The following is a 26,967-nucleotide window of genomic DNA, read 5'->3' as shown; positions in this document are numbered from 1 at the left end:
GCACCGGCGCTTACCCAGAGTTGGAGAAGGCTCTGCTGGTTTGGATTAGGGAGGCCAGGAGCAACAAACTTCCTCTCAGCGGAGACATCGTTGCGATGAAAGCCCGAACGCTTGCAGCAATGTTGGGGATTGATGACTTCGTTTCGTCAGATGGATGGCTGACGCGCTTTAAAGATCGCCATGACCTGGTTTTCAAGAGTGTGTGTGGTGAAAAGGCGTCCTTTAACCAGGAAACATGCACCACGTGGAAGGACGGAAAGCTGCGTGAATATCGCCGAATACAGACCGGAAGACTTCTTCAATGCAGATGAGACTGCACTCTTCTATCGGCTTCTACCAGAGAAGACCCTGACATTCAAGGATGACGACTGTGATGGGGGCAAACGCAGCAAGGAGAGAGTGTCGGTGCTGATCGCGGCAAACATGACTGGCACGGAACGATGTCGGTTACTTGTGATCGGGAAAGCCGCGAAGCCGAGATGTTTTAAAGGCGTGAAGACGCTGCCTGTGGACTATGAGGCGAACAAAAAAGCGTGGATGACGGCCGAAATCTTCAAGAGCTGGATAAGCAAATTGGACCGCAAGTTTGCTGCTTCGAACCGCAAGGTGTTGTTCCTTGTCGATTACGTGAATGTGCCAGCCTTGAGTGCAATACGCCTCGCATTTTTGCCTGCAAATACAACGGCTGTTTTGCAGCCAATGGACCAAGGCATCATCAAGAATGTTAAAGTCCTGTACAGGCGGCACCTCCTCGAGCGCATGATTTTGTGTATGGATAGCTCCACAAAGTACAAGGTGAGCCTGCTTAGTGCCATCCACATGTTGGCGCGAGCATGGGATGGTGTGAAGCAAGAAACAATCGCAAACTGCTTCAGGGCTTGCGGTTTTGTGGCAGCTTCTTCGGAGGATGCCTCTGAAATTTCATTGGAGGAAGCGTCAATTTGGTGATGCTCTCGGGGACGTCAATTTTGACGATTACGTCGCCGTAGACAAGGCGGTCGAAACGTGCGGTGCGCTGACGGATAGCGAAATTGTAGATTATTAGGCCCAGGAAGCGACCCAGGAAAGCGACGATGACGTTGAAGGCGAGCCGCAACCTAAGGCTGCCGATGTAGCTGTGGGCCTTGCTCTCGCGGAGCGCTTCTTTGCCGCTGAAGGTAACGCGGACGAAGCGTTCCGCCACATCTACAGCCTGCAGAACTTGCTTTCAGCAGCGCGATTCGGCAAGAAGCAAAGCAAGATGACCGACTATTTTTCTTAGAGAAAATACTCGATTTTGCCACAAATAAAGTGCTGTTTTTTGTGTTTTGTGCTTAATTGGAAGTTCGTTTAATTCGAAGTTTTTTGCGGTCCCCGTGAACTTCGTATTAACGGGAGTCGACTGTATATACTTTGCCCCAGAAAATGAATGCCATGACTTTTGGGGCCAATTTCTGGGTGTGGAAAGTGTTTGGGTGCAGGGACCAACTCTGGCGCTATTCCTTCGCCTGTTCCTTGGCTTCAGAATCGTAGGTAGGTGTACAGGCACGATTCATCCTCGGTCACCAAACTAGCTAAAATGTTGTGTGGCTTGAAAATGGGTGAAAATGGTTTTTAATGCTGGAGATAACAAATCCAACACGATCCCATAAGATCTTCAGTATCTGGGCTATCCTTTTTGCAGATATTTGCCAGTCTTTATTAATCAGCTTGCGGACAGCATTGCAGATTGCCAGGTCAGTTGAAGTTGGGGGGCCAGCCAATGCAGGGCTCGTCTTCAATGGTGAAATGCCCAATCTTGAAATGAGATAACCAGGTTTTGACAGTGCTGGTAGGAAGGACGCTTCACTCCAGTGTTCATGACATCTCAGTGGGAATGTCCTTTGCCGATTTTCCTTGGCAAAACAGATTCATAAAGGTCACCATCACACTTTCTCACTGGAAACTTGTTTCAAGAATCATAAACATAAGTAACTGTGCAAACATAAAATATTAGGCTGTTACATGCCCCCACACATTTTACTCTTTCATATGGAAGACGGCAAAGCCTGGAACTTATCAGCACCCCGTCGTACAATAGTCGTGGGAAGTTGTGTGAAGGCCATGGTGGTTATCTGTTCAGTAATCAACAGAGTAAGGTAGTTAGTTCCATGTGCTTAAAAGTTCGTGTTTGTGTGCACAATGCTTCCATGTGTGCAAAATTTTATGCATTAACAACTTGTCAACATGGGGAGGTGCCTCCACAAGACATACGGAAGCAATCACCATAATCCATGCCCATTCACACCCTCTGTTAGCAGTATATGGCACTGCCTCAACCAAGTTTGTTCATGATCCAGAATCAAAGCTCTGCTTTTGCCAAGTGCACGAACATAAGATATGTACTACCTTATGGTGTGGTTGAGGCATTATTTCAATCTACAAATTCCCTTGCACCATGTGTTTTCATGGTTTTCTATTGGTGCTCTTATGGGATAAGTTTGATGCTATCTGGACTGAAGAGTTAGCGCAGCTCTTGTGACAAAATTAGTCGGAGTCCTTCTCGGTAGGTAGCATGCAATGCAAGCGTATAGTTTTAGCATGTGTAGCTGAGATGCAAGTATTCTTTACGTCCTGTGCATGTGCATTTCAACTGCACGAGATTTTTATCTATTTGGAGCTCCTATGCATGTAAACATATACCTTATACCGTTTGCAGCGAGACTTTAACCCAAGCCCAGTGTCTGCATATTGCAAGTTCATGTGGTGGCATTTTAACCCTGCCAATTCACTTGTGAGCCCCTTAAGCAAGAATGAGACACCATGTCAGAAGACATTTTGCATTCACATGACCTGTAGCTTTAGCACATCAATACGCAACATCTCGTGTGAGCAGTACACCAATGCCTTCCAGGTGGGCACAGAAGATGGCTGCTGCAAAGGAAGCCCAAGTCAATGACTACAAGGGCCTGGTGAAACAGTTGGAGCAGGAGCTGCGAAAGCAGCGCGATAGTGCTGACCGGGAGATGGCAATTCGCGTCCGCAATGCCTGCGAGATCACACGGCTTGATCTCTACCACCAGGTAATCATACCTTGTACACTGCACAGCTCTTTGCATTGTCCAAATGTCCAAGGCAGCTCTAGCGCACTGACGAATTTGCTGTCATTCAAGTGTTGGCACTGTGATGTTTTTCCTTCGCCCCCTACAAACTGTTTTTCATTTCTCCTCATGGTTGTGTGCTCTAATCAGTTATTTTTCTCTTCTCCATTACAGTTAAAAGGACTGAAACGGTTATGACAATTTTGTACAAATGTACTGAGTCGTTAGGGTATGGCCTCCTGATCATTAAGTGGCGCATTTAAGCACTCTGTAAAGCATGTAATTTATTATAAGGTTTCAAAAATGTGCGTTTCTACAGAGTGCAATGGTGCTGCCCCACCCCATTTGACACGTGTTGCCCATCTGACGTCAGCCGGACTAAAGCCTTCCATCCACGTGCTGGCGCTTCTTTTGCTAAGTAGTACCAACCTTTGATAGACACCACTGTGCCCCGATCCATTGGTCATACAAGTTCCGCTTTCGTGATTTTCAGTTCCTGAATTTTCGTTTGTTGCATGCTCGAACCTGTATGCAGCAGTCGCGTTGCTTCTGCCTAAAGTCAGAAACTGGAACTATGCAAGTTCTGCTTGACGCCGGAAACCGAAGGGGTGAGCAAGGGTGATGTGCGAAGGCAGAGGGTAGGTTGGCGGTACTTAAACTGGTCTGAAAAAGCGTGCATGGAGGGTGTTTAAGTTAGACGACCTGTCCAGTTGGCTACTGAGGTCGTGGCATCAATAATTTCTCCAACTTTATGGTGGATAAATGTTGTTCATAATAATTGGAATGTTGGTTAATCTGTTTCTATAAAACAAAAAGTAGCAGAGAGAGAATACACAATTTATCACTACACTAAAGCACTTCCCGCACACAGCGAGTGTTGTGTGCGTGTGTTACAACGTGCTCAGTGTTGATGTGAGCTGTGCAAACATTGTTACACTTGAGCTTTCTTTTCGTGAGCATCATGGAACACCCTTGTTACATTGTGGGCTGCAAATCTAGCAATCAGTGACATGTCAAGCTGAGACGTCATATCCCTCTGCAACGCAACATGTGAGTGAAGTGCCTGCAACGCATCGGGCTGTTAGTTTCCGATTGGCACCAGCATCTACGCATTTGCGGTGGTCACTTCATGCCGTACGATTGCTACTACAATAATATCGCGTGTCTAGTATTTGAGTAAATGCAAGTGCAAGTGGACAGGGCATTTTATGGAATGAGCGGTGGTGCAGACATGAAAAGCCTGCACGGTGTAGCCACTTGGCAGCACAGAGCTCAGCCAAACACAGCTAGAGCTGATAGAGCAATAACCAAGTGGATTCTACTTTGCTGCTTGTGTAAATTTCGGGTAGTAGCATTATCATGAATATGTTAATTGTTTAAAATGTTTTACACTTATTTAAGGCAATATTAGCTCTGTTTGGCTGGTGAAGCTCTGTGCCGCCACATGGCTGGACCATGCGGGCTGATCAGGCCGATCCCGTACGTCTACATTAAGGCTCTTCCGTCACAGTAATGATGTGGAGGGGCTCTAGTTTAAGCCTCAGTCCATCCATCAAAATGCCCTGCTCGTCTGTGGTTACTGGAATACGAACACTCTCCGTGCTGCTTGGATAGTTCTCGATGGGGACCTGCGGCCAGGCGGCTAGCGAAGAGGTTGGAGAGGCTTTGCGCACTGGCTCCGAAGAAACTGGAAGTAGGTGACACGTCTTATCATGGCGCTGGAGGCGGAGCTTATCCCCAATCACTCGACGATTGACTTGAGAAAAAGCATGGCTGTAGAGGAGAGTAACTTGTAATCGTTCGTAGATTTCTTAATATTAGGCGCCTTACTTATATTTTTCGCGAAGGTTTTACTGTAGCTGTACCCTATGCATCTACAAAATTTGTCCAAATCATTTCAGTGATCTTTATAGGGTTCGGGAAAAAATCGGTGATTATTATGCGAGTAAATGCGTAAACTTGAGCCTGTACTTATCATTGTCCACTCATCAGCAAGCACTGGAGCCTCCACTTGTGCCTCAATTTTAGGTTCGTGATTGAGCGATGTTCGGCCACTCCATTCTTTGTCGTCGAGGCTTGTTCAACTGCAATGAAATCATCTGTGCCATCGCCCAACAGTATTGCAATTCGGGGCATTGTCACTGTTATATAAGGCGTCGCTGCCTACTGCAGTTCTATGAGAAGGCGCGCGCTTGGAGCCGCCCAAGGGAGAGGAAAAAGAAGATAGAATAAATGCAGAGGATGAGTAATGTTTCCATTCCTGTCGTACTGATTTAATATGCACGATATAACATAATTGGCGACGAGGACTTAACAACCCATGTGCTACCGGCTTGCCCTTCATCTGTGCCGTCGATTGCTGCATATCATCCTCTACGATGAGTATTTCGGGGCTACAACCGCCACCCCCATTCCTGTCATCACCTGGAGACCCAGTCATCCCATAGGAGCAATGGATTCAAGCGTTCAGGAACTACATGGTGGCGTCGGGCGCCTCCGACCTACCTGCCATGCGTCGGAAGGCGATTCTGCTCAACTGCTTGGGCTTGGAAGGCCAACGCATATTCCAGACCCTCACGTCGGAGGACGACCCGCGCTTTTTGGCTTCGAGCGCCACTGGAGGGCCGTTGACGACTCCTGCCCCAGATGAGTTCGACTGCGCTGTTGCGACACTTGAAAGTCACTACAAGAGCTCTGTCAATGTCACCGCAGCGCATCACCGTTTCCGTTGACGTGCACAAGCCCCAGGTGAGACTGCGCTCGATTACGTCACCGCGCTACGAGGTCTCGTAGCAGCGTGCAACTTCGGTGACTTGGCGGACGACATGATGCGCGACCAGCTTATAGAAAAAACTACTAGCGAGTACTTGCGTGAACGCCTTTTACTGGATGAGTCTCTTACGCTTTCCCGGGCCCTCACCATTGCGAGACAGCATGATCAGGCGACGAGAAGCGAGAGAACTTGCACGACATGAAGCACAAGTGCATCACGTTAAAAACACAAACACTTCAAATATGAGAGAAAAGCACTGTGGCACGTGCACATGCTATACGACGCCAACTGAAAGTCGTCGAGCTCTGAAAGAGCAAGAATGTTATCGTTGTGGTTCTTTGGACCATCTGGCGAATAGCCCTCACTGCAAAGCTAAGACACTTAAGTGTCGCAGATGTGGAAAGACTGGCCATCTGGAAAAGTTGTGCAAGTCTTCCCGAAAGTCTGAAAAGAAAATTCAGCATGTCACGGAAGGCGACGCAGATACAGCTGACACGGACGATCACATAAGTGTTTGTCACATCTGGAGTCGTAAGAAGGGAATTTATGCAGTTTTGGAAATTGAAGGAATTTCCGTGTCGTTCCTGATTGACACTGGATCATCAGTTTCAATCCTAGCCGAAGAGCTTTACCGACGCCATTTCGATACTGTATTTCCCCTGACATCCACGTCAGTCCAGCTCCTCGATTATTCTAAGTCAGCAATTCCTATAAAAGGATGTTTCATTGCTCCAGTTTCATTTCATGGCCGATGCACTTCTGTCCTTCTGCACGTTGTGTCGGGAGGATTAACCATTCTTGGTTTAGATGGCATCGCGGCTCTGGATATGAAGATTCAAGGGTCACCTCTCAGGTGTCTGCTAACGACGCAAGAAACTCCTGTGCTCCCTCCTGAATTACGTTCCGAGTTCGAGCACTTGTTTGAAAAGCAGCTAGGAACTGTCAGAGGTTTCACTCACAAGGTCCGAGTTCGCGCATCTGTTCAACCAGTGGCCAGCAAACTGAGACGACTCCCACTCGTCATTTGTGAGCAAGTCTCGGCAGAAGTACAAAAATTAGAAGCCCAGGACATCATTGAGTGCGTCGATTCTTCAGAGTGGGTCTCGCCAATTGTCGTAGCCAGAAAAAAGGATGGCTCGATTCGCATGTGCGTAGACCTACAAGAGCCAAACAAATCTATAGTAGTGGACAGTTTTCCCCTGCCACAAACTGAGGAACTTTTGAACAGCTTGGCTGGTGCACAGCGATTCTCCAAGCTAGATTTAGCTTCTGCATACCATCAGTTACCACTAAGTCCAGAGAGTCGTGATCTTACGACGTTTATAACCCACGACGGACTATTTCGCTTTAAGAGGGTGTGCTTTGGACTGGCATCGGCACCGCCAGCATTTCAGAAGATGATGCATATGATCCTCCAAGGATGCAAAGGTGTCTTGTTTTACATTGACGACATAATCGTGTACGGACGCTCCAGGGAGGATCACTTGGTCAATTTGCGCACTGTTTTGAAACGGCTCTCTGACGCTGGCCTCAGGCTCAACTATAAATGTGTTTTCGACGTCACAGAGTTGACTTTCCTAGGCCATGTTGTCAGCGCAAAAGGGTTATTCCCACTGATGTCATCTATCGAGGCGATAACCAAGGCACCATCACCTACAAATATTAATGAACTTCGCTCGCTGCTGGGACTCGCAGGCTTCTACTCGAAGTTTATCCCGCATTTTTCTGATGTTGTGGAGCCAATGCGTGCTTTGCTTCGCGGAAACGCGCCTTTCGCTTGGACTGCGGCAGCCCAAACCGGCTTGGAGCAGCTGAAAACGTTGATAACGTCTTGTGAAGTTCTTCACCTTTTTGATCCTCAATTACCCGTGTACGTTACAACTGATGCCTCGGGATATGGATTAGGTGCTGTACTGCAGCAGGATAACGGAACATCACTGCAGACTGTCGCGTTCGCCTCACGCACTCTTCAACCGCATGAACGGAAGTACTCCGTCGGTGAACGTGAGGCCCTTGCCTGCGTCTGGGCCTGCGAGCACTGGCACGTTTACCTGTGGGGCCGACCTTTCACCTTGCGGACAGACCACGCTGCTTTGGTGACGCTCCTCTCAACGAAAGGCACAGGTCACCGTCCTTTAAGGATTGCGCGCTGGTCATCCCGGTTGCTGTGCTACAACTACATCATGGAATACAGGAAGGGTAGCGAAAACGTCGTGGCTGACGCACTCTCCCGGCTGCCCGTACAGAGTTTCATCCATGATGCACCCGAAGAAGAATTTATATGTCTCTTGTCCCCAGTAGTTACCATGCAGGAGCTTCGAGAAGCAAGTGCCGCCGATCAGGCTATCTCTCAAGTTAAGCAGTTTGGCCTGACTACTACTTCTTGGCCTGACAAGAAATCCTTGTCAAAAGAGCTGCTACCACACTTTCACGTGCGATCTGAACTCTCTGTTGTTAGCGACATTCTTTGCCGGGGTGACAGGATTGTCGTGCCTTCAGCTTTGACCCGCCGTCTTATGGATCTGGCGCATGAGTCACACCCAGGAATTAGTCGTACCAAAGCTCGTCTTAGGGAGTCGTATTGGTGGCCGTGCATGGATAATCACATTGAAGAACTTGTACGCACATGTGTAGCCTGCCAGTCATGTGACAAATCAGCACATACTTCTGCAGCCCCAATGCAACCCGTCACTCTTCCTGAGAGAGCCTGGGACAAAGTTGCTATCGACATTGTGGGACCTTTCACGCAAGCTCCAACGGACTGTCGATTTGCCATTACGCTTATTGATTACTACAGCAAGTGGCCAGAGGTGACTTTCGTACGCGATGCGACCACGTCTACAGTGACCAAATTCCTACTTGAACTTTTCGCGAGAGAAGGATATCCACGTGGGATCGTATCCGATCATGGACCACAATTCTCTTCAGCGAATTTTCAAGATTTTCTCACAGAGCGCGGAATCACCCATTACAACTCTTCAGTGTATTACCCGCAAGCTAACGGTTTAGTGGAAAGATTTAACAGGGTATTAAAGTCCTATATTCAATTAGCCCTGTTAGAACGTCGTGAGATAAGAACAGCGATGTTTGATTACCTACAAATATATCGCTGTACGCCGCATGCGACTACTGGTGCTGCACCCGCTATTCTTCTTCACGGACGCCAACCTCGCACCAGACTTGACATTGTGGGATTCCCTGACAAATGTTTCACCAATGACCCTTCAAAGGCACTACAGCTGTTGAGAGAACGCATCAAGAACAAGCAAATGACGTCGAAGCGCTACACCGATCAAAAATGCGGTGCCAAGGAACCCAACTTCGCCGTTGGTGACTACGTGCGGGTTAAACTACCTGCAGTCCAGGGGAAGTTATCTTCACAGTTTTCTGCGCCCAAGAAAATTATTGGAAAGCGCGGACCCGCCTCCTACCTCTTGGAAGATGGGCGGGTGTGGAATGCTTCCAAATTAGCGGCCGTTCACCCTGAAGCTGTCAGCAAAATGAAATTAGGTACCACGGCTGTCATGAACTGGTCACCGGCATCCGATCACTCAACTAGTGCGGCTGTAAGCCATCCGTCACAACCTGGCACATCACGCGCAGATAATGCACCCCTGATTCCTGAACCACGTGCTGCAGGGCACACGCAACAAGATTCAGCTAATTTGCCAAGATGCGAAGAACGCGTGAGGAGAAGCGCCCGCAACAAGAAGACACCAAAGAAACTGCACGACTACATCAGGAAGTAACGGACCATTTGTTTTTTGTTTTTTTTCATGAGGGGATATGTTATATAAGGCGTCGCTGCCTACCGCAGTTCTATGAGAAGGCGTGCGCTTGGAGCCGCCCAAGGGAGAGGAAAAAGAAGATAGAATAAATGCAGAGGATGAGTAATGTTTCCATTCCTGTCGTACTGATTTAATATGCACGATATAACAGTCACCATAGACCGCCACCATCTCAGCATAATCTTGGCATTGTCTCTTCAAACGTGGAAGTGGATCACTGCTAATTAGGGGTATGCAAACGCCAAATAGTAAATTTTGTATTGAATATAATTTTTTCACAAGATTTAATGCTTACAAATTTAAGGCAAGAAAACACTGCTGCACATGCTTGGTAGTCTCCTAGCATTGCATAACAAGAATGTAGCAAGCTATCAGTAACTTAGGGACATCGCAATCAATATATTCAGTACAGTCTACTCTTATTAAAGGCAACATCAAATTAGTGTGCCAGCACTGGTTACAGCTCAGTTCTAATACAGTAGAACCTTGTTCATACGTTGTGAAAAAAAACCTGCGAGAGAAAGGTACTAAGAAAATGTACGATCTGAAGTAACTAAAAAAGCGAAGCGTTGCGCGGATCATTGCATCACGAGACGCCGACGTGCATCGACCTGGTGGTGCTCTAGTGGCCCAAGATGCGCTTTGTTGTTTTCCTATTGTGTGTTTTAGGAGGGCGACAGGACACCGAAATGAAATCGACCTGGTGGGCAACACTAGATGCTACTGAAGCAAAACGTGATGCCCACATTGCACCTCCTGCAGAAGGGAACGGCAGCGCGTTTGGATTATCACATACTAAAAGCCTGCAGTATACTACCAATGGCACTATGCGCCATGCACTGTAGAACAGAGATGAAGATGCTTATCACAGTTGAATTGGCGGTGATGGCTGTGAATGCGGTGTGCGATGACCCGAGCGGAGATTTGCTGGTACCAAAGGCAAGTATTGCGGTGATGCTGCCACGGCAAGCAGCTGCATATTGTTCTTAGTCGCCCGGGCCTTGTGCAGTTTCTTGTTTATGTGGAATATAGCGGCCAGAAAATGTATGACGCGATCGCAGTTTGGCGACGTAGTGAACGTTGGTGCCGAAAAATCGTCTTTTCTGGGAACATATGAACTGGTAAAAATAACCGTAACTCTATTGGGTCATTTTTTGTGTTCTCAATTGCGAACATTGGCAGCAGGAAAACGTATGTAGCGGGAACATGTCAACAAGGTTCTGCTTATATGGAGGTCTCTAAATTTTATATTATGATTGGAATTTCTGTTGAACAGAATCAAGTTCTTTTTTTCTCACAACCTAATGAATTAGTATTGTTCTGTTCAACTGAATACCAATAAGGTTCTCAGCTATATAGTGGACCTGTTTTTCAGCAGTCTACTTGCTCCATAAAAAGTTTTGCTCTCAAGCCCTTCTGCACAATACAGAGGGGCTGTCCAACTTTACACCGTGAGTTATAAGGTCAGTCTGTGCAAGAGGCAAAGTGACTGCATGTTACGTAACTTGATCACTGCTCTACGTGTAGCCAATGCTGACGGTAAAGAGCAGGTGCCGTCAGTGCATGTGTGATTTGCCACCTGTCAAAGATTCTGAAATCTAAAGGGTCAGCACGTTCATGCGATGCCACTGGTCAATGTGGTAACGGGCTGCAAGCAGCCATGGAATGCTTGCTGCTAATATGTTCGGTCAGGTGGCTCGTCAGTACTCGGTCTCGAGACCATGTGTCCAGTTAGACGGCTATTGAAGAGGTTTGAAGTTCGTCTCAGGGTATTCAACGCAATCCACATACCTATCAGTGGCTCATCGGCCTGATCTTCGCGCTTGCTTTCAAACTTTACGAAATACGCACTGCTATTATTGTCATGCGCTGCAGTGACCATAGGATGGTAAGAACTCAAATTAGCCTAGACTTAAGGAGGGAACGGAAGAAACTGGTACATAAGAAGCCGATCAATGAGTTAGCGGTAAGAGGGAAAATAGATGAATTTCGGATCAAGGTTCAGAACAGGTATTCGGCTTTAACTCGGGAAGAGAACCTTAGTGTTGGAACAATGAACGCCAATCTTACGGGCATCATTAAGGAGTGTGCAACAGAAGTCGGTGGTAACTCCGTTAGACAGGATACCAGTAAGCTATCGCAGGAGACGAAAGATCTCGTCAAGAAACGCCAATGTGAGCAAGCCTCTAACCCTACAGCTAGGATAGAACTGGCAGAACTTTCCAAGTTAATCAACAAGCGTAAGACAGCTGACATAAGGAAGTATAATATGGATAGAATTGAACATGCTCTCAGGAACGGAGGAAGCCTAAAAAGCAGTGATTAAGAAACTAGGAATTGGCAAGAATCAGATATATGCCTTAAGAGACAAATCCGGCAATATCATTACTAATATGGATGAGATGATTCAAGTGGCAGAGGAGTTCTATAGCGATTTATACAGTACCAGTGGCACCCATGACGATAATGAAAGTGAGAATAGTCTAGACGAATTGGAAATCCCACAAGTAATGCCTGAAGAAGTAAAGAAAGCCTTGGGAGCTATGCAAATGGGGAAGGCAGCTGGAGGGGATCAGGTAACAGCAGATTTGTTGAAGTATGGCGGGCAGATTGTTCTAGAAAAAACTGGCCGCCCTGTATACGCAGTGCCTCATGACCTCGAGCATACCGGAATCTTGGAAGAACGCTAACATAATCCTAATCCATGAAAAAGGGGACGCCAAAGACTTGAAAGAATTATAGACCGATCAGCTTACTGAACGTTGCCTATAAGGTATTTACTAAGGTAATCGCAAATAGAATCGGGAACAGCTTAGACTTCTGTCAACCAAAGGACCAGGCAGGATTCTGTAAGGGCTACTCAACAATAGACCATATCCAGACTATCACTCAGGTGATAGAGAAATGTGCGGAATTTAACCAACCGTTATATATAGCTCTCATTGATTACGAGACAGCATTTGATTCAGTCGAAACCTCGGCAGTCATGGACGCATTACGCAATCAGGGTGTAGACGAGCCGTACGTAAAAAAAATGGCTGTGGCTTAGCTAAGGTTAAGCCCAGGATGCGAAGTATACTAGCCTTTATTTTAGTTGTTGAAGCACAGTTTAGCCTGGTGAACTACTGTTTCTTGGCTATATTTGGTTCGGCTAGATGAAGAAACAACTCGTGCGTTACTCTGCTTCACCTTCAAGAGTGGAACGCGAGAGCGTTCCCGTCGACCCGCCTAGGGATGTAAGACAATGGGCTACAGCGCAGCGACTACGCGCCCCGCATTGGACGCGGTGACCGTCGAGCAACGCAGCGTTCGGCGCGGCAACGAAATGTGCGCCTGAGCAAGTGACGCACGCCTGAGCCTTAGAAACGGCTCGTTTCTAAGGCAACACCGCATTCACTAGAGGCGCTTTTGTACCGCTTTGAAGCATCGTACTGGTGGCTCAGTGGTAGCGTCTCCGTCTCACACTCCGGAGACCCTTGTTCGATTCCCACCCAGCCCATCTTGCAAGAGTTGAGCCAAAGCCACCTAAAAAATCAGTCTCTGTAGCACGCCGCAACCTTTGCTTCTCACTCCAACGAGCAGCTCCGTATCCAGGAGGCATCTCGCCTCGTGAGTGTCTAGCAGAGGCAAGCGCAGCTGCTTATATACCGCTGCGACGCCGGGAGCGACGGCGCGAGTTGGAGCCCCGTTTCTCCTCTGTCGTGACGTCACGGTGTCACGTGGTATTGAAGGCGACACTGCCGCGCCCGAGGAGCTGGGTTGAGCTCTCGTAATATGCTTCGCATAAAACACTGAAAAATATCTATAGCGGCTCTGCAGCCACCGTAGTCCATAAAGAAAGCAACAAAATTCCAATAAAGGGCGTGAGGCAGGGAGATACAATCTCTCCAATGCTATTCACAGCGTGTTTACAGGAGGTATTCAGAGACCTGGATTGGGAAGAATTGGGAATAAGAGTTAATGGAGTAACTTGAGTAACTTGAGATTCGCTGATGATATTGCGTTGCTAAGTAACTCAGGGGATGAATTGCAAGGCATGCTCACTGACCTGGAGAGGCAAAGCAGAAGGGTGGGTCTAAAAATTAATCTGCACAAAACTAAAGTAATGTTTAACAGTCTCGGAAGAAAACAGCAGTTTACAATAAGTAGCGGAGCACTAGAAGTGGTAAGGGAATACATCTGCTTAGGGCAGGTAGTGACTGCAGATCCGGATCACGAGACTGAAATAATCAGAAGAATAAGAATGGGCTGGGGTGTGTTTGGCAGGCATTCTCAGATCATGAACAGCAGCTTACCATTATCCCTGAAGAGAAAAGTGCATAACAGCTGTGTATTACCAGTACCCACGTACAGGGCAGAAACCTGGAGGCTTACGAAAAGGGTTCTACTTAAATTGAGGATGACGCGACGAGCTATGGAATGAAGAATGATGGGTGTAATATTAAGGGATAAGAAAAGAACAGATTGGGTGAGGGAACAAACGTGAGTTAATGACATCTTAGTTGAAATCAAGAAAAAGAAATGGGCATGGGCAGGACATGTAATGAGGAGGGAAGATAACCGATGGTCTTTAAGGGTTACGAACTGGATTCCAAGGGAAGGAAAGTGTAACAGGGGGCAGCAGAAAGTTAGGTGGGCGGATGAGATTAAGAAGTTTGCAGGGACGACATGGCCACAATTAGTACATGACCGGGGTAGTTGGAGAAGTATGGGAGTGGTTACGAAGTGGGAGTATGGTTATGCCCTGCAGTGGGCGTAACCAGGCTGATTATTATTGTTGTTGTTGTTGTTGTTGTCGTGACCTCTGTGAGCGTTGCATTATCATTTCTGTCAGTTCTGTCGACCCGGACGAACCTTGTACCGACACAGGCGGGCCCAGCTGACATGGTGCCATTCTGGAAATAGTGGCGTTTGGGCGCCGTGTGGGCAATCCCTGCATCGGGTTGAAGTAGGGAAGCACTCGCAGTGATGAAATCTGCTGTGGCATCAGTCAGGGCGACCTATCCGTAGCGTGCTTGGCACTTATTTTGCGCTGAAAATGAAGTGAAATGCTTGCTTGGACAGTGTCGATCACAGTGGGCTTGACAGCATACACATGTGGCACTGCGTAGGTCTCTTATGAATGAAATTATTTGAATGCTCGCTATTCAATTCGATTAAGTGATTTCGTTTGTTTGCGTAACCCAGTGCTAATGCTTCAACCAACTTTACCGGTGCATGCAGCCATTTTTGTCAGTATGATGTCCTAGGGTTGTTTCGCTGTACTATGTAGTAAATCACAATCTTTATATTGAGTTTGAAACTAGAAACATGCACTCATTTAATACCTGCCAGGTTTGTCTGTATTAGTACCATAAATTTTCAACAAACTTTGAGTGTCCCTCGTAACTGGCACAATGAGTTTCATGCTAAGTGCAGCAGGTGAAACCTATGCAGCAGGTGAAATAGCACTATTTCCTGAATAAGATGGCACGTTTTGACATGTTTTAATCATTCTTTCTCATCTTGCACTTTTCTTCCAATTTGCACTTTCGAACTATCGTTTTGGAACGAAAGTTATAAAAACTGTTTTCAAAATTATTTTTAGGCTAAAGATTTGTGAGGGACAAGACCATAGATGTCTAACATTTTCTTGATGGAGCAACTTTGAAATTACATTTCTGGATCACATTAACAAAAACAAAACTTAGTTTTCAAGTGATGCAGTTACTGCAGAGAAAGGAATAAAATTACTACTGGCTGTTACTATCCTGTACTATAGGGCATCCAGAAGATACTTATTCGGAAAAGGTTTTAGAAAGATGGTTTTCTTAAGGAGGCGCACTCATTCACTCAGTGGGACATGCGTAATTTTTTTCTCTTTTGTAATAAGGTAATGAAATTTACATGTGCTGATAACAATACAAAGCATCCTGCCAAGTTTTACTGGACTTGGCATGTCGATTTGATATGTGACCTTTCAGCCCCTCACTGCCCTAAAGGGCATAATTCAGTCGTATTCCGCACAGGTTTTTTTAACTGAACCACTAACATGTTTACTGAGTCTCATTCTCCCGTGCTCCTTTCATCCTTTCCTAGGCTGAGCGAGGCTCAACCATGGACCTACTGGGGAAGCTCGAAGAAGCGCAGTACCGAATTGCTAAACTTGAGAAGGAGCTGAACGCACAGGCTGTGCACGATGTCTCAGTGGCTGAAGAGCGCCAGTGAGTGTGCACTTCTTGCTAATTTATGCATGTGATCCTTTGCTGATTGTTCAGTGGAAAGGACTCACTGCTGGTTCATTAAGCTGACCTTCACAGCAAAAGTTTTTTCCCTGACTGATAAGAAAGCATGAGCATTCAGCGTCAGTTACCATTTTTTTTCTGCCACTGAATGACCACCTGTTCTAACCTGTTCATTGCATCTGTGGTTATGTTACTTTAGCATGGTTCTAGACAGCATGCTGTAGTGCTCCGAAATCGATGGCACTTCTGACATCGCCTGCAGGTGACAACTGATATTGCAGTGGAATTCGGCTGCCATGCCAAGTATTTTGAGGGAAGATAGCACCATGCTGGCATTGTTCAAATAAAGTTTTAGTAACTTGGCAGAACTATTCAGTAAAAATATCTCAAGAACTTCTGAGCACTTTGTGTTTGCAAAGTACAGGTGTTCCTTCTAATCTGTGCAGCTGCCATTGATTGCCATTTGGGCAAATGACACGGAGCATTTGAAATTGGCAGAATGGGCATGACGGAACAAAATTCAGTGCCTGACTGTTGCTAAAGTGTTACTGATAAAAATGACTTTATAAAGCTCTTCGGACTTCCGAAACCCTTGATCATACAGGTCCCTTCACAATTATGCCATTAGCTGCCACCTTGTTCGCAGAGCAGCCAGTGGAGTTTACGCTCCTAGTGTTGATGCAAATCACAGGATGTGGCTCGGGCTGTAACCAGCAACGCACGATTTCTTGGATATTCTAACATGTGCTGCGCCTTTCTTGCTTACAGCCCTCCTGCACCCACAACAGTTGAGGTGGAAACACAGACTGAGGAATTTGGCGATGTACCTCCAGCAGCTGCCACACTGAAAGCACAGGCTCGACTCTCTGAAGTAGAAAGCGAGCTGCGTGACCTTCGCAGCCACCTCAGAGAGACACACTCTCGCTTGGTCGATGAGATGCATGCCTGCAAGGATGCTGAGGTTTCGGCCGAACGAGCTCTCGAACAGCTGAACGACGCTCAGCTCGCAATGCAGGAGGCTGAGCAGGAGGGCTTAGCACGGCATCTGGAAGAGCTACAACATGCCAATGACCACATGCAGCAGATGGCTGCAGAGTCTAACTGCAAGATTGAGCAGATGCTTTGCGACATCCAAGAGCGTGAACTTGCCTTGGATGTGCTGAGAGAGCAGCTTGACGACAGGACCGAGGCCTTGAGTGTTGCTGAGCAGAGAGCACGTGCCAGCGAAGATGAAGCCAAAAAGGAGGCTGCGCTGAGAGCATCTGCAGAAAAGCAAAGCAGTGCCATTGCCAAGGAACTTGAGAAGGCCCGCAGGTTGGCTCAGAGCATGGCAGAATCTCGGCAAGAGGCTGAGTTGTGCTTAAAGGCAGTGCAAGATGACCTCCAAAGCTGTCGCAAGGAGCTGCTGGCCAGGTGAGTGGGCACTAGCCATTCATACCAACACCTTTATTTTTCTTACAGAATAGTGTGTACAGTTCAACCTAGGATGCAGTTAAACATTGATATACAGTTGAAGCTCGATTTAAAGTGATTACCACCCTCGAATCATTTAGTTAAATCGGGAAGTTTGGAAAATCGAGTAAGGATTTTTCGGTCCTTCGAAATCTAAAATTGTAACGTAGCAACACCCAATGCGTACCACAGCATTGTATTTGCCGCTTACCCATGCTTGCGCGTGTAAAAGGCCTGCAAGGGCAGCCCAACTACTGCCACCCCTAGCATCATTTGGTACGTAAGAAATCTAGCAACTGCAGAGTCCGTTGTCCCGTGCATGGGTGTGGCGTGCAGCCTCGTCAAAATAAAACTAGGGCCGTGAGCAGGGTTCCAAGATGTTTTAACGCATTACCGTTAGAGCGCGCGCTCAAAGAAAAACCTGTGTGTCAAAAGTAGAAATAAATCGCAGCTTTATTTAACTGATTTATTTCTAAAAAGTCTTTGTTAAATCAGGTGTAATGCAAGCTAGTTATGTTAATTCAGGTGGATGATAACATTGAACTTTATGGGTACTTGCCGGGGAATGGAAATTTCTTTGTTCGAGCGGGAACTTCTTAAAATTGGGTTTCGTTAGGCCGAGTTTTAACTGTAATAAATATTGGATACAGTTAATGTATTTTTGTGTCTGATGCGACTTCATTATACTGATGTAAAACTGTATGATGAAGTAATGGGCACAACAATATAGCACATTATTCATTGTTAGCAAGTTTTGCCACCAAAGCTTACTTTGCAAGGAGCTATGAGCCTGATTGGCTTTTAGGTGAAATTTACATCATGAACTCGTATGTTCATTGTATAATGTGCAGCAGGGGTGCAGTAGCTACACGAAAAGCATGAAACCGAGACAGCCGCATTTCGACAGGGGTGAAATAAAAAACGCCCGTACACCTTGGTTTAGAGACGCATTAAAAAACACCATGGTGCCAACTACGGCCTGCCTCATAATCCGATAAAAGTTTAATTTTTCTTCCACAATGCGATGTGCCATGTGAGGCAGTGACAATGCTGAACCCTCCCAGAGGTTATGAAATGTGGCGCACAACGCACCAAGCAAACACCTCTCCCTTTGTGTTTTGTCTACTACGCAGACAAACAGCAGTGGTGCACGCGAGGTAATGTTCAACATCATCTCACCACTCTTGTGTTGGACTCTTGTGTTAGTTGTCTAAGAAAAAAACGCATTTCGTGTCCTTTCGCATGTGTTTTAAGCCTGGCAACAGTCATTTCATAATGGCGCTTCCCAGGAATGCCAGTGGCGGTGATGCTCCAAGAAAAAGAAGTGCTTCTTGGAGCAGTACAGAAAGCAGCGTTAGTGACGACATGGAATTTGTGTCCGACAGCGATTCAGACGTTGTCTTTACCCTGGATATTGCTTCACATGACGATGAGAGCGACGGCGATGAGGACAGCGATGACGACGACGGTGATGCACTGAGCAGTGCACATGTGAAGCAGTGCGTGAATACCGATAACCCGCCACTTGCGCCTCCGCGGTTTCCCTTCTCTTCAGTGCCCCGAATCTTGCGGCAGCCTACTAATGAGAATGACATTCTTGGCTGCTTTCATTTGTTGACTGGGGCATCATTGACATAATCGTCACGGAGAGGAACCATTCTACCAAATCCACACAAACCATTCGAACCAAATCTACCACACAAAGAGCGACTATTAATTATGAAAGCTTTTGTTACGATGAAGCAACATCTGTGCAATTTTCAATGTGTTACCGTGTATTGCATCAAATGAATACTTAGACTTTCAGTACGTTCTTTCAGTACGTTCTGAACCATTACCACGGCATGCATTGAGGGAAAGCAGCCCTAAACAGCAGTTTTATTTCTTTTTTAATTTCTGTGATAATTCTAAGCAGAAATCAATGATGTAATATATTTTCAGAATCAGAATTGCATGAAAAAAATTATGACTACTTTTAAAAAATTTGAAATTTTGGTACTTTTCTTGGAAGTTAAATTGGTGGTTAAAGGGTTAAGACCCGTGTCCCCGTAGTTATGGCACGTAAATTGCCACCTTGAGCAAGATGATCAGCACTGTTGTGCAGGTGCGTCACACGAGTAATCTTCGAAGTCTCACAGTGCATCATTGCACAATCCATGAAAGGCTTTGCCGTGTTCGTTTATGTCGCGGGCGTTTCAGAAATGCTGTTTGCCCATAACATTGGTGGTGTCATGGAGACAACGCCGTTCTTGGTGACAAGACGACATCCATACTTGTCCCTTCACTTCATTTTGTGATGGCAGTTCACAGCAACAATGAATAATGTCCTATGGGCATCCGTTTTTATGCGACATTTTCTATTTCTTTGGAGCATCACCTCGTGTTACGTTATTAAGTTTTTCGAGAGACTGAAAGTTTCCCTTCACATTAGTACAGTTGAACCTTGTTTTAATAGTCGGATCTGACACGAAAATACCTTCATTATATTCTATATTCATTATAAGCATATGCATTTGCGACATGCTGATATTGGCTTCAAAATTTGTTTTCGTTGTTATATCCAATAATTTGTTGTATCTGTGTTTGTTATATTGAGGTTTGACCGTATTCGTGGTTACATTATGTGCAAATGCAACACTGTATATGCAGGAATTGGCAAACAACAAAGTCCCTAGTGGGAGGAGAAAATTGTTTTCGTTAAGCTGTAGTAGCCTGCCCACATGAAAAAGCCAATATAAAGCACCCTTCACCAGGTTTGAGCATTGCAAACAAGCAAGCATGGTGTGCAGATCCTGTGGGGATGATTGAGTCTCCAACATAGTGTCACATTGTCATAACAGTGAAGAATGGGACACTGCCAAAGCCATGACTTAAACTCAATCCTTTATTTGGCTCGCCTATGCCTAGGAAAACAGCACTCGAAGCACAATGATCGATTGTTAAATCTGATCTCCGGGCCAAGATTGTCAGTTATTTATACGTGTATCCTTCGTAAAATCTGATGGTTGACTGAAGTAGTGTATATTGTCGGAGCCCCTAGGTGGACTCCGAAAGCGTTAAAAAAAATAAATAAATCAGGCAGAATAAACTGAGTGCATTTGCAGATGTGCGTGAGCAGTCTCCTTTTGGGAATAAAAATAATTTTTCAGTGTTGCTTTATTCGTTTGTGTGGGTGGCTTTGTTTTTCACATCCAGCCTATTGGTCCTTGCCACTGGCATCATTTGAGCCTCGGCGCTCATTCTTGGATAAGCAGCAGAGCATGGTATCAGCCAATGGTTTCATCAAGCACTTGAGAGGTCAGGGACAGTATTGTCCAAGCACAGCATTCTTGGCTATAGCATAGGTGGAGTGGCCTGGAGGTAGAATATTTTACTTGCAATCTGTGGGTGATCCCAGCTGTGCACTGTGAATTTTTCTTGTTTCTTTAATATTTTACCCATGCCTTCAGAGATTCCAGCAAAAGACACTGGCAGATATCAAAGCAACTAGGGATGTGAACCTTAACAGCTATCTCCTCTGAAAAAAAAAAAAAAAATCATCGTGGCCCTTAGCTTGGGTATGAAAGGAGGCAAGGGAGGAATGTCATTTGCAGGATGTTTTAAAAAAATGTTAGTTTGTGTTGCTGCGAGTAACCCACCTTCTGGCACTATCATCTTTCAGCATTTCATTGGCTTCTGTCTCTACTAATTGCTAAATCCTTCTTTTTTAAAAAAATTTATTGGGGTAGATAGCTTCCTGGACAGCACTCTAAGCTACTTTTAGTGTGTATCTATATTATTGCAACGGAGTTTGGAGAAGGTTCTTTTAACAGCTGCGCTTCATATGTAAAAGTGACAAGCACACACACCTAGGTCATGTCTGCTGTGTATTTGTGAGGTAACTCAAAATAACTTGTTCTATGGCAAGTTGGTTGACATCCTTTGTGAAGCTGGATTTGCAAGCAGGTTGTCTGTTTTCTTTGCACTACAATGGCATCAGACTCCCTGTGTGCTACACCTGCAACTGATTTGTTGCAGTACACATGCACATTATTTAGTATGTTTTTCTTGTCTCCAGGGGTCTCTAATGCGTAGCACCTGATTTGTCTGACTGTCTGTCTGTTTGCACTACACAAGATTCATGAATAGTGTCCCATGGTGGGACACTATGGTCCCACCAGGAGACTCGGTGTCACATCAGCCGCATTTTAACTGGGAAAGAATGAAAAGCTCTCGTGTACCACACTTTCGGTGCACATTAAAGAAGCCTACGGGGTTGAAGTTGACTCGAAGCCTCTTTTCACAGTACCTTGCATAACGCATGTGTTGCTTGGGCATTAATTGTTCCTGTACCGCAGGAAATGACACAAGTGGTACCGCATTTCCCAGAAATGCAGCATGTAGACATCCGTGTTTTCAGTGCAAGTGTTAGAAAAGCTCATAATGGACTATACACAATGTCATTAATATTGAGAAGCACCACCTTCTAGTGTTAAAGCTGCTTGCTTCTGCAACTACTAGAAGCAAGCTGACCGATACAGTTGTCGGTTCACACTGCTTCGTCATAGCTATATCTGTCAATGGTAGAGAAATACCCCAATTATTTGTCTAAACTGTGACACTCTTTCATGACTCTGCTTGCTCTGCATGATTCCTTGACAGTGAGCAGTCGCACCAAGCTGCCATGGCATCCATGGAAGCAAAGGAGGAAGAGCTCTCTAGCTTGCGCCAGGCTCTCAAGTCGGCCACTGCCACTGAGAAGAATGTAGAGGAAGAGGAGGCCAATGAAAACTGCCCGCGTCGCACTCGTCGCACAACGCGAAACACCGGGCGTACAACTCGAGCCACTCGGGCAAAGGCTCGGTCAGTGGCACCATCAGAGCCATCGGACAGTGAAGCGGACTTCAAGACTCCAGTCCCCACCCCACGTGCAAGTAGCACAAAGAAGTCTGCGGTGCCTCCGGAGGACCGACGGGTGAGCAGCTGTTCTCTTTCTATTCATTACTGGCTTTCCATCGCTTCAGGGCGAGGGAAACAGGCTTGCATGACTCCTGCTCATATGTGCTAGTGAAATCTGTGTTTAATTTCATCATGTGCTGTGTACCTTTAAAGGCTATCTTAATGACATTTTGCTTTGGCCAAATCTGTTCACATATTTATTCAAATACTATGAGGCGAGGTTTCCTTACAGAATGCTTGGTCTTGAAGTCACCTTCTCCGACCTTATATCTGAAACAAAGGGCCCATGCCAGATGTGAGGCTGACAGATTCAGCTACTGTTTTGATATGGTGGCAGCAACGGCACATTTCTGGTGATCCAGATTTTAGGGGTTCAGATTATTTGGCAATAATATTTTCTTGGACTGGTTGATTTGCACTTGAACTATAACTGCGCTGCGCAAGATGCACAAGAAAAGAAAGGACAGGACAACACAGAACAACATTATTTTTTGAAACAACAGAAAGCCTTTATATAGGCAACCTGTTCATTTGCACCACCTGGATAAGTAACAAACTCTGTATAGAGGCTATAGCATGGACACTGCTCAACAGGAAACAACCTTAGTTGAATCGAACATGCAATTTTTTTCGATAAACAGGTCCAAAAATTCAATGCACATTAGAATCGAGTACAACTCTAAATCCACGTTACCATATCGCCATCGGCATTAGAAAAATGGTAACCTCATGCGCTCTTCTAGCCTAGCTGCCGTAGCTTCCTCCATGTGCATACCTCCATGTTGCACGTGTAACGAGGCGCTGGTGTAATCTAGTGTACCACCTGTCTTCCTGTTTTCTGCGTTTATTCAATCAGCATGGAAGCGCCGACTGGGAAGACAGAGTCCATCGTGATGCCGCATTTAACCCTTTGAGGGTTGATTTTTTCATTGGATTCCAATTCTTCTTAGGGACTTATTTTGAGAAAATTTACCTTCATTTTTCTAGGGTGACCGTAAAGTGTGACAAAAATATTTTGCGTTGGTATATATGTACTCTTCATTCATGAATAACAATAAAAAAGGAAATAAATTCATAAGAATTAAAAATTTGATGCATTGTTATAGTTTAAGGCTTTGAAAATGCACACACTAGGATCTTTCGCAAGGCTCAAATGTTCCTGCTCTTACACTAATAGCGTAATCTTAATCCATAGCGTAATAGAACTGCGTAGGTGCACGCACTCAAGAAAACTGTGTGGTTGTGTGTCCGTCAAAAAAGCAAAACGTGTGACAAACTTCCGCTAATCTTCATCTTATCGCCAACCAAAGGCAATTAGTTTTCATGAGTCTAAAAAAAAAAGAAAACCATAGGAAACGCATGCTTGATGGCATCCTTCCTACGTGCGCCCCAGTGAGCACTAAACAAGCAAGAAACAAGCGGTCACCCTTTGAGCAATTAGTAACCAGATAGCCATCAGTTTTGCAAGCGCAAGAAGCCAAAACAGCGCGGCCGCCCACACGCCAATGCACAAGTGGTACTATTGGGGGCGAGCTCCACCACTGGAAAAGCTGCACCACTGTCGACGTGACTTGGCTGGAGGGATCACATGGACACGGTGGTCACGTTGGCTGCTTCGGCTGCTTCAGAAGCTTCGAAGCAAGCTGAAAATGAAACTTTAAAGTCCCATTTGCACTGCGGTTCTGATTAAGTAGTGAGGCTTTACCGCCGTCGGTGTCTCCTTGACAACATTTGAAAGTAATATAATAGGTAGTGGCTGCCTTTGGAGGCATGCAGCATGGTAGGCTACTGCTCAGTGCTGCAGTGCCGGACGTACGCAACGGAGCCCGCTGTCAGCCTTATTCACACATAGCCGCAGGGCAAGGAGCTGCATGAAGCTTGGCGCGCAAAACTTAGAACCCGCAGACAGCTATCGGCTACAACTTGGGTGTGCAGCAAGCACAAACGCGAAATTTCTGCCACGGTGCCAGGACTACGATGTTCGGTGAATAGCAGAAAATGTGCACTGAGACGCCCGCCCGCACCCACTGCCTGGCTGTCATGACGGTTTAGTCTATGAACTTGTTATTAGACACTGGCAAGTTCACTGGAACGGAACGGGAATGGTAAGACGCACATTAAAGAAAAGGCATGGCATATGGTCATGTTTATGTTATGAATTAATGCACTGGAATATGAAAAAGAAGCAGAGGGAAATCGTACACTGAGAAGACCAATAAACATACAGTGCGACGTAACTTCAGAAATATTGAAATGTCCAAGAATTTAGAAAAAAAAAAGATTGAATCGTCACGACGGCACATCAGTCGCCGTAGATATTGAAGTCTCTATAATGAAATTGTTTTTGAACAGTTCTGATAGCGTCCACACAACAATGGTTCGCTAGTGTATTGTCAAATGCTCATATGCTGTGGCCTAAAGCTCACGGCACAGTACGTAAACGCACTCACAGCGAAAGCAAAACATTGTGTGCAGACATGCGTGCAGACGCGCATTCGGTCACTGCGAACTCGTGCGATCGCTGCATTGAGGCTTCATTCTGTTGTGCTCCATTTGGTTATACAGACAGCCCACTATAAGAACATATTTCACTTAGTTTACTCTTAGCATTTGCCTACCTTTCATGCAAGAAGCCGATTCGGGAGACTCAATCGTGGCGACCGCGCGCAGTGGCGTTCACTGCACGCGTTCGGCAAAGTGATAGTGTCTGTAAATGACTCTGCTTTCAGTTTGCCCAAGATTATTATATCGACAGTCAACAACTTCCGTCGTTTTGAGAGTACTTGCATAAATGTCCAGGAGGGCTGCCGCGTTATGTTTTTATTGAGCGCCGTAAGTGAAATCTACAAGGAGTGCGCCGTGTGATCCCTCATCCTACGCAAGGGAGGCACTTCTGACAAATGGCGACTCCGTTGGTCCTCGCCCTCAATCAAGATGTGCGGGAGCAAACTAGTGCTAAAATAAACCATGCAATGAAAACTGAGAGAGGGAGGCGGGCGAAAAAAATTCCTTGTATTCCCTCATAGTGGCAGCACATGACAGAATAGAATAAGTCAGGAAATTTGAGTACTTTTTATACGTACAGACAGCGCTGTAAATATATGGCATCAACCACTTTGGACTTGTTCGCGGTGCCGTACATTTACATCATAGACCCTCAAAGGGTTCAAAGGAAAGTTATCATGTGCGCGGAGACGGACGGAAATCGGGCCGCATCACGGGCGTTCGGAGTTCCCGAAACTTGCGTGTGGGACTGGCGCAAAGAGAAGTAGAATATATTTGCCAGCAAAGCAACAAGGAAGAGTTTCAGTAGACCAAAGCAGGGCCACTTCGCTGAAATAGAAGAGCTGCTCGCAGAATACGTGCAAAAGCAGCAAGCGGCACAGCGGCCTGTGACGACCGATCTGCTCAAAGTACGGACGGTGTTTAGCCCTACGGAAAGGGCTGATGCGGAGTGACTTCAGAGAGAGCAGGTGCTGGCTATCAAATTTTATGAAAAGAAAAGGCTTTTCTCTTCGAAGGCAGACAGGGGTATGCCAAAAATTGCCCGAAGAATATGAAGAGAAATTGCAATTTTCAGCGGTACGTTTTGAAGTTGCGCCATAGAAACAGCTACCACTTCGGACAGATTGGAAATGCCGATCAGATGTCACTCTACTTTGACATGCCTGCCATCACAACCGTTGAAATGAAGGGGGTGAAGCAAGTGCACGTTTTGTCTTCCAGCCACGAAAAAACTAGTCACCGCAATGCTTTGTTGCACTGAGGATGGGCACAAGCTGCCCCGTATCTTATCTTCAGGCGGAAGACCCTCCCAAAAGGAATCGTGTTTCTGAGTGGCATGATTGTGCGCAAATGAAAAAGGTTGGATGACTGCAGACTTGGTCGCTGACTGGATTGATAACGTTTGGTGGAAGAGACCCGGCGGCAGTGACCCGGCGGCAATTTGGGTCTGTGTGGGATGCTTGTGCTCGAGTGTTCAGGCGCCACCTTGACCAGCGCATCAAGGAAAAGCTGGCTGCATGCAACACCGACCTTATCATGATACCCGGCAGCATGATATCGCAGCTCCAGCCGCTCGATGTTTGTTTGAACAAGCCAGTGAATGATAGAATTCGGGCACTCTACACCGAATGGCTTGTCAGTGGCTGCCATAAATTCATGCTCGCCAATAAAATGAAGCGTGCCTCACTGCAGGACTTTGCTGGATGGGTGAAAGATGCATGGTGCATGATCTCGTCTCCCATGGTCAACAAGGCCTTTAAATAGTGCGGGATTTCAAATGCCATGAATGGCACCGAGAATAAAATGTTTTGGTCTGTTGATAGCAATAAGGAGTTGCCTGATAGCGACGTCTGATCTTGGCGGCAAGGTACGCTGCTTCCATTTGCGGCTTTATTCATCGCAACTTTTAGTGTATTGGGACTAAATCTGTTTTTTCCAAATGAGAGAAAATAGTATTTCTGTGTAAAAACACGAGGTGCGCACTATTGTACTCTTTTTTTTTTCTTTTTTTGGTCATGGAAAATGGGTGTGCATTACAATCGAGGTTCTCATTTTTTAAATTTTTTGTCGTGGAAAATCGGTGCTCGTTAGAATCAAGTAGATACAGTTTATATTTTTATAGAGTGTGGCTAAATGAATGCCATGTGATGTGTCCGCAGTCACCAATGATGGGCTTGTTTAAATCACTGTTGCCATCGTGGAGCTAAACAAGGACACCTAAAGTGACC

The 26,967-nt window shown here is 46.0% G+C and overlaps 1 protein-coding gene across 3 annotated transcripts in view; it reads left to right on the top strand.

The window, feature by feature from the left end:
- The window catches only part of LOC139053006 (kinesin-like protein KIF20A), a 71,732-nt gene that overhangs the window by 31,936 nt on the left and 12,829 nt on the right, over positions 1-26,967 (top strand). For all 3 annotated transcript variants that reach the window (XM_070530142.1, XM_070530143.1, XM_070530144.1), the window contains exons 8-11: positions 2,873-3,041; positions 15,699-15,823; positions 16,613-17,257; positions 21,938-22,250. In XM_070530142.1, the coding sequence (XP_070386243.1) occupies positions 2,873-3,041; positions 15,699-15,823; positions 16,613-17,257; positions 21,938-22,250 (1,252 nt within the window). The remainder of the gene's footprint in view (positions 1-2,872; positions 3,042-15,698; positions 15,824-16,612; positions 17,258-21,937; positions 22,251-26,967) is intronic.

The sequence above is a fragment of the Dermacentor albipictus genome, unplaced genomic scaffold (genome assembly GCF_038994185.2).
Source record: "Dermacentor albipictus isolate Rhodes 1998 colony unplaced genomic scaffold, USDA_Dalb.pri_finalv2 scaffold_54, whole genome shotgun sequence".
Lineage (NCBI taxonomy): Eukaryota > Metazoa > Arthropoda > Arachnida > Ixodida > Ixodidae > Dermacentor > Dermacentor albipictus.
Note: the sequence above shows the minus strand (reverse complement) of the source record. Positions and strands in the feature narration are given on the sequence as shown.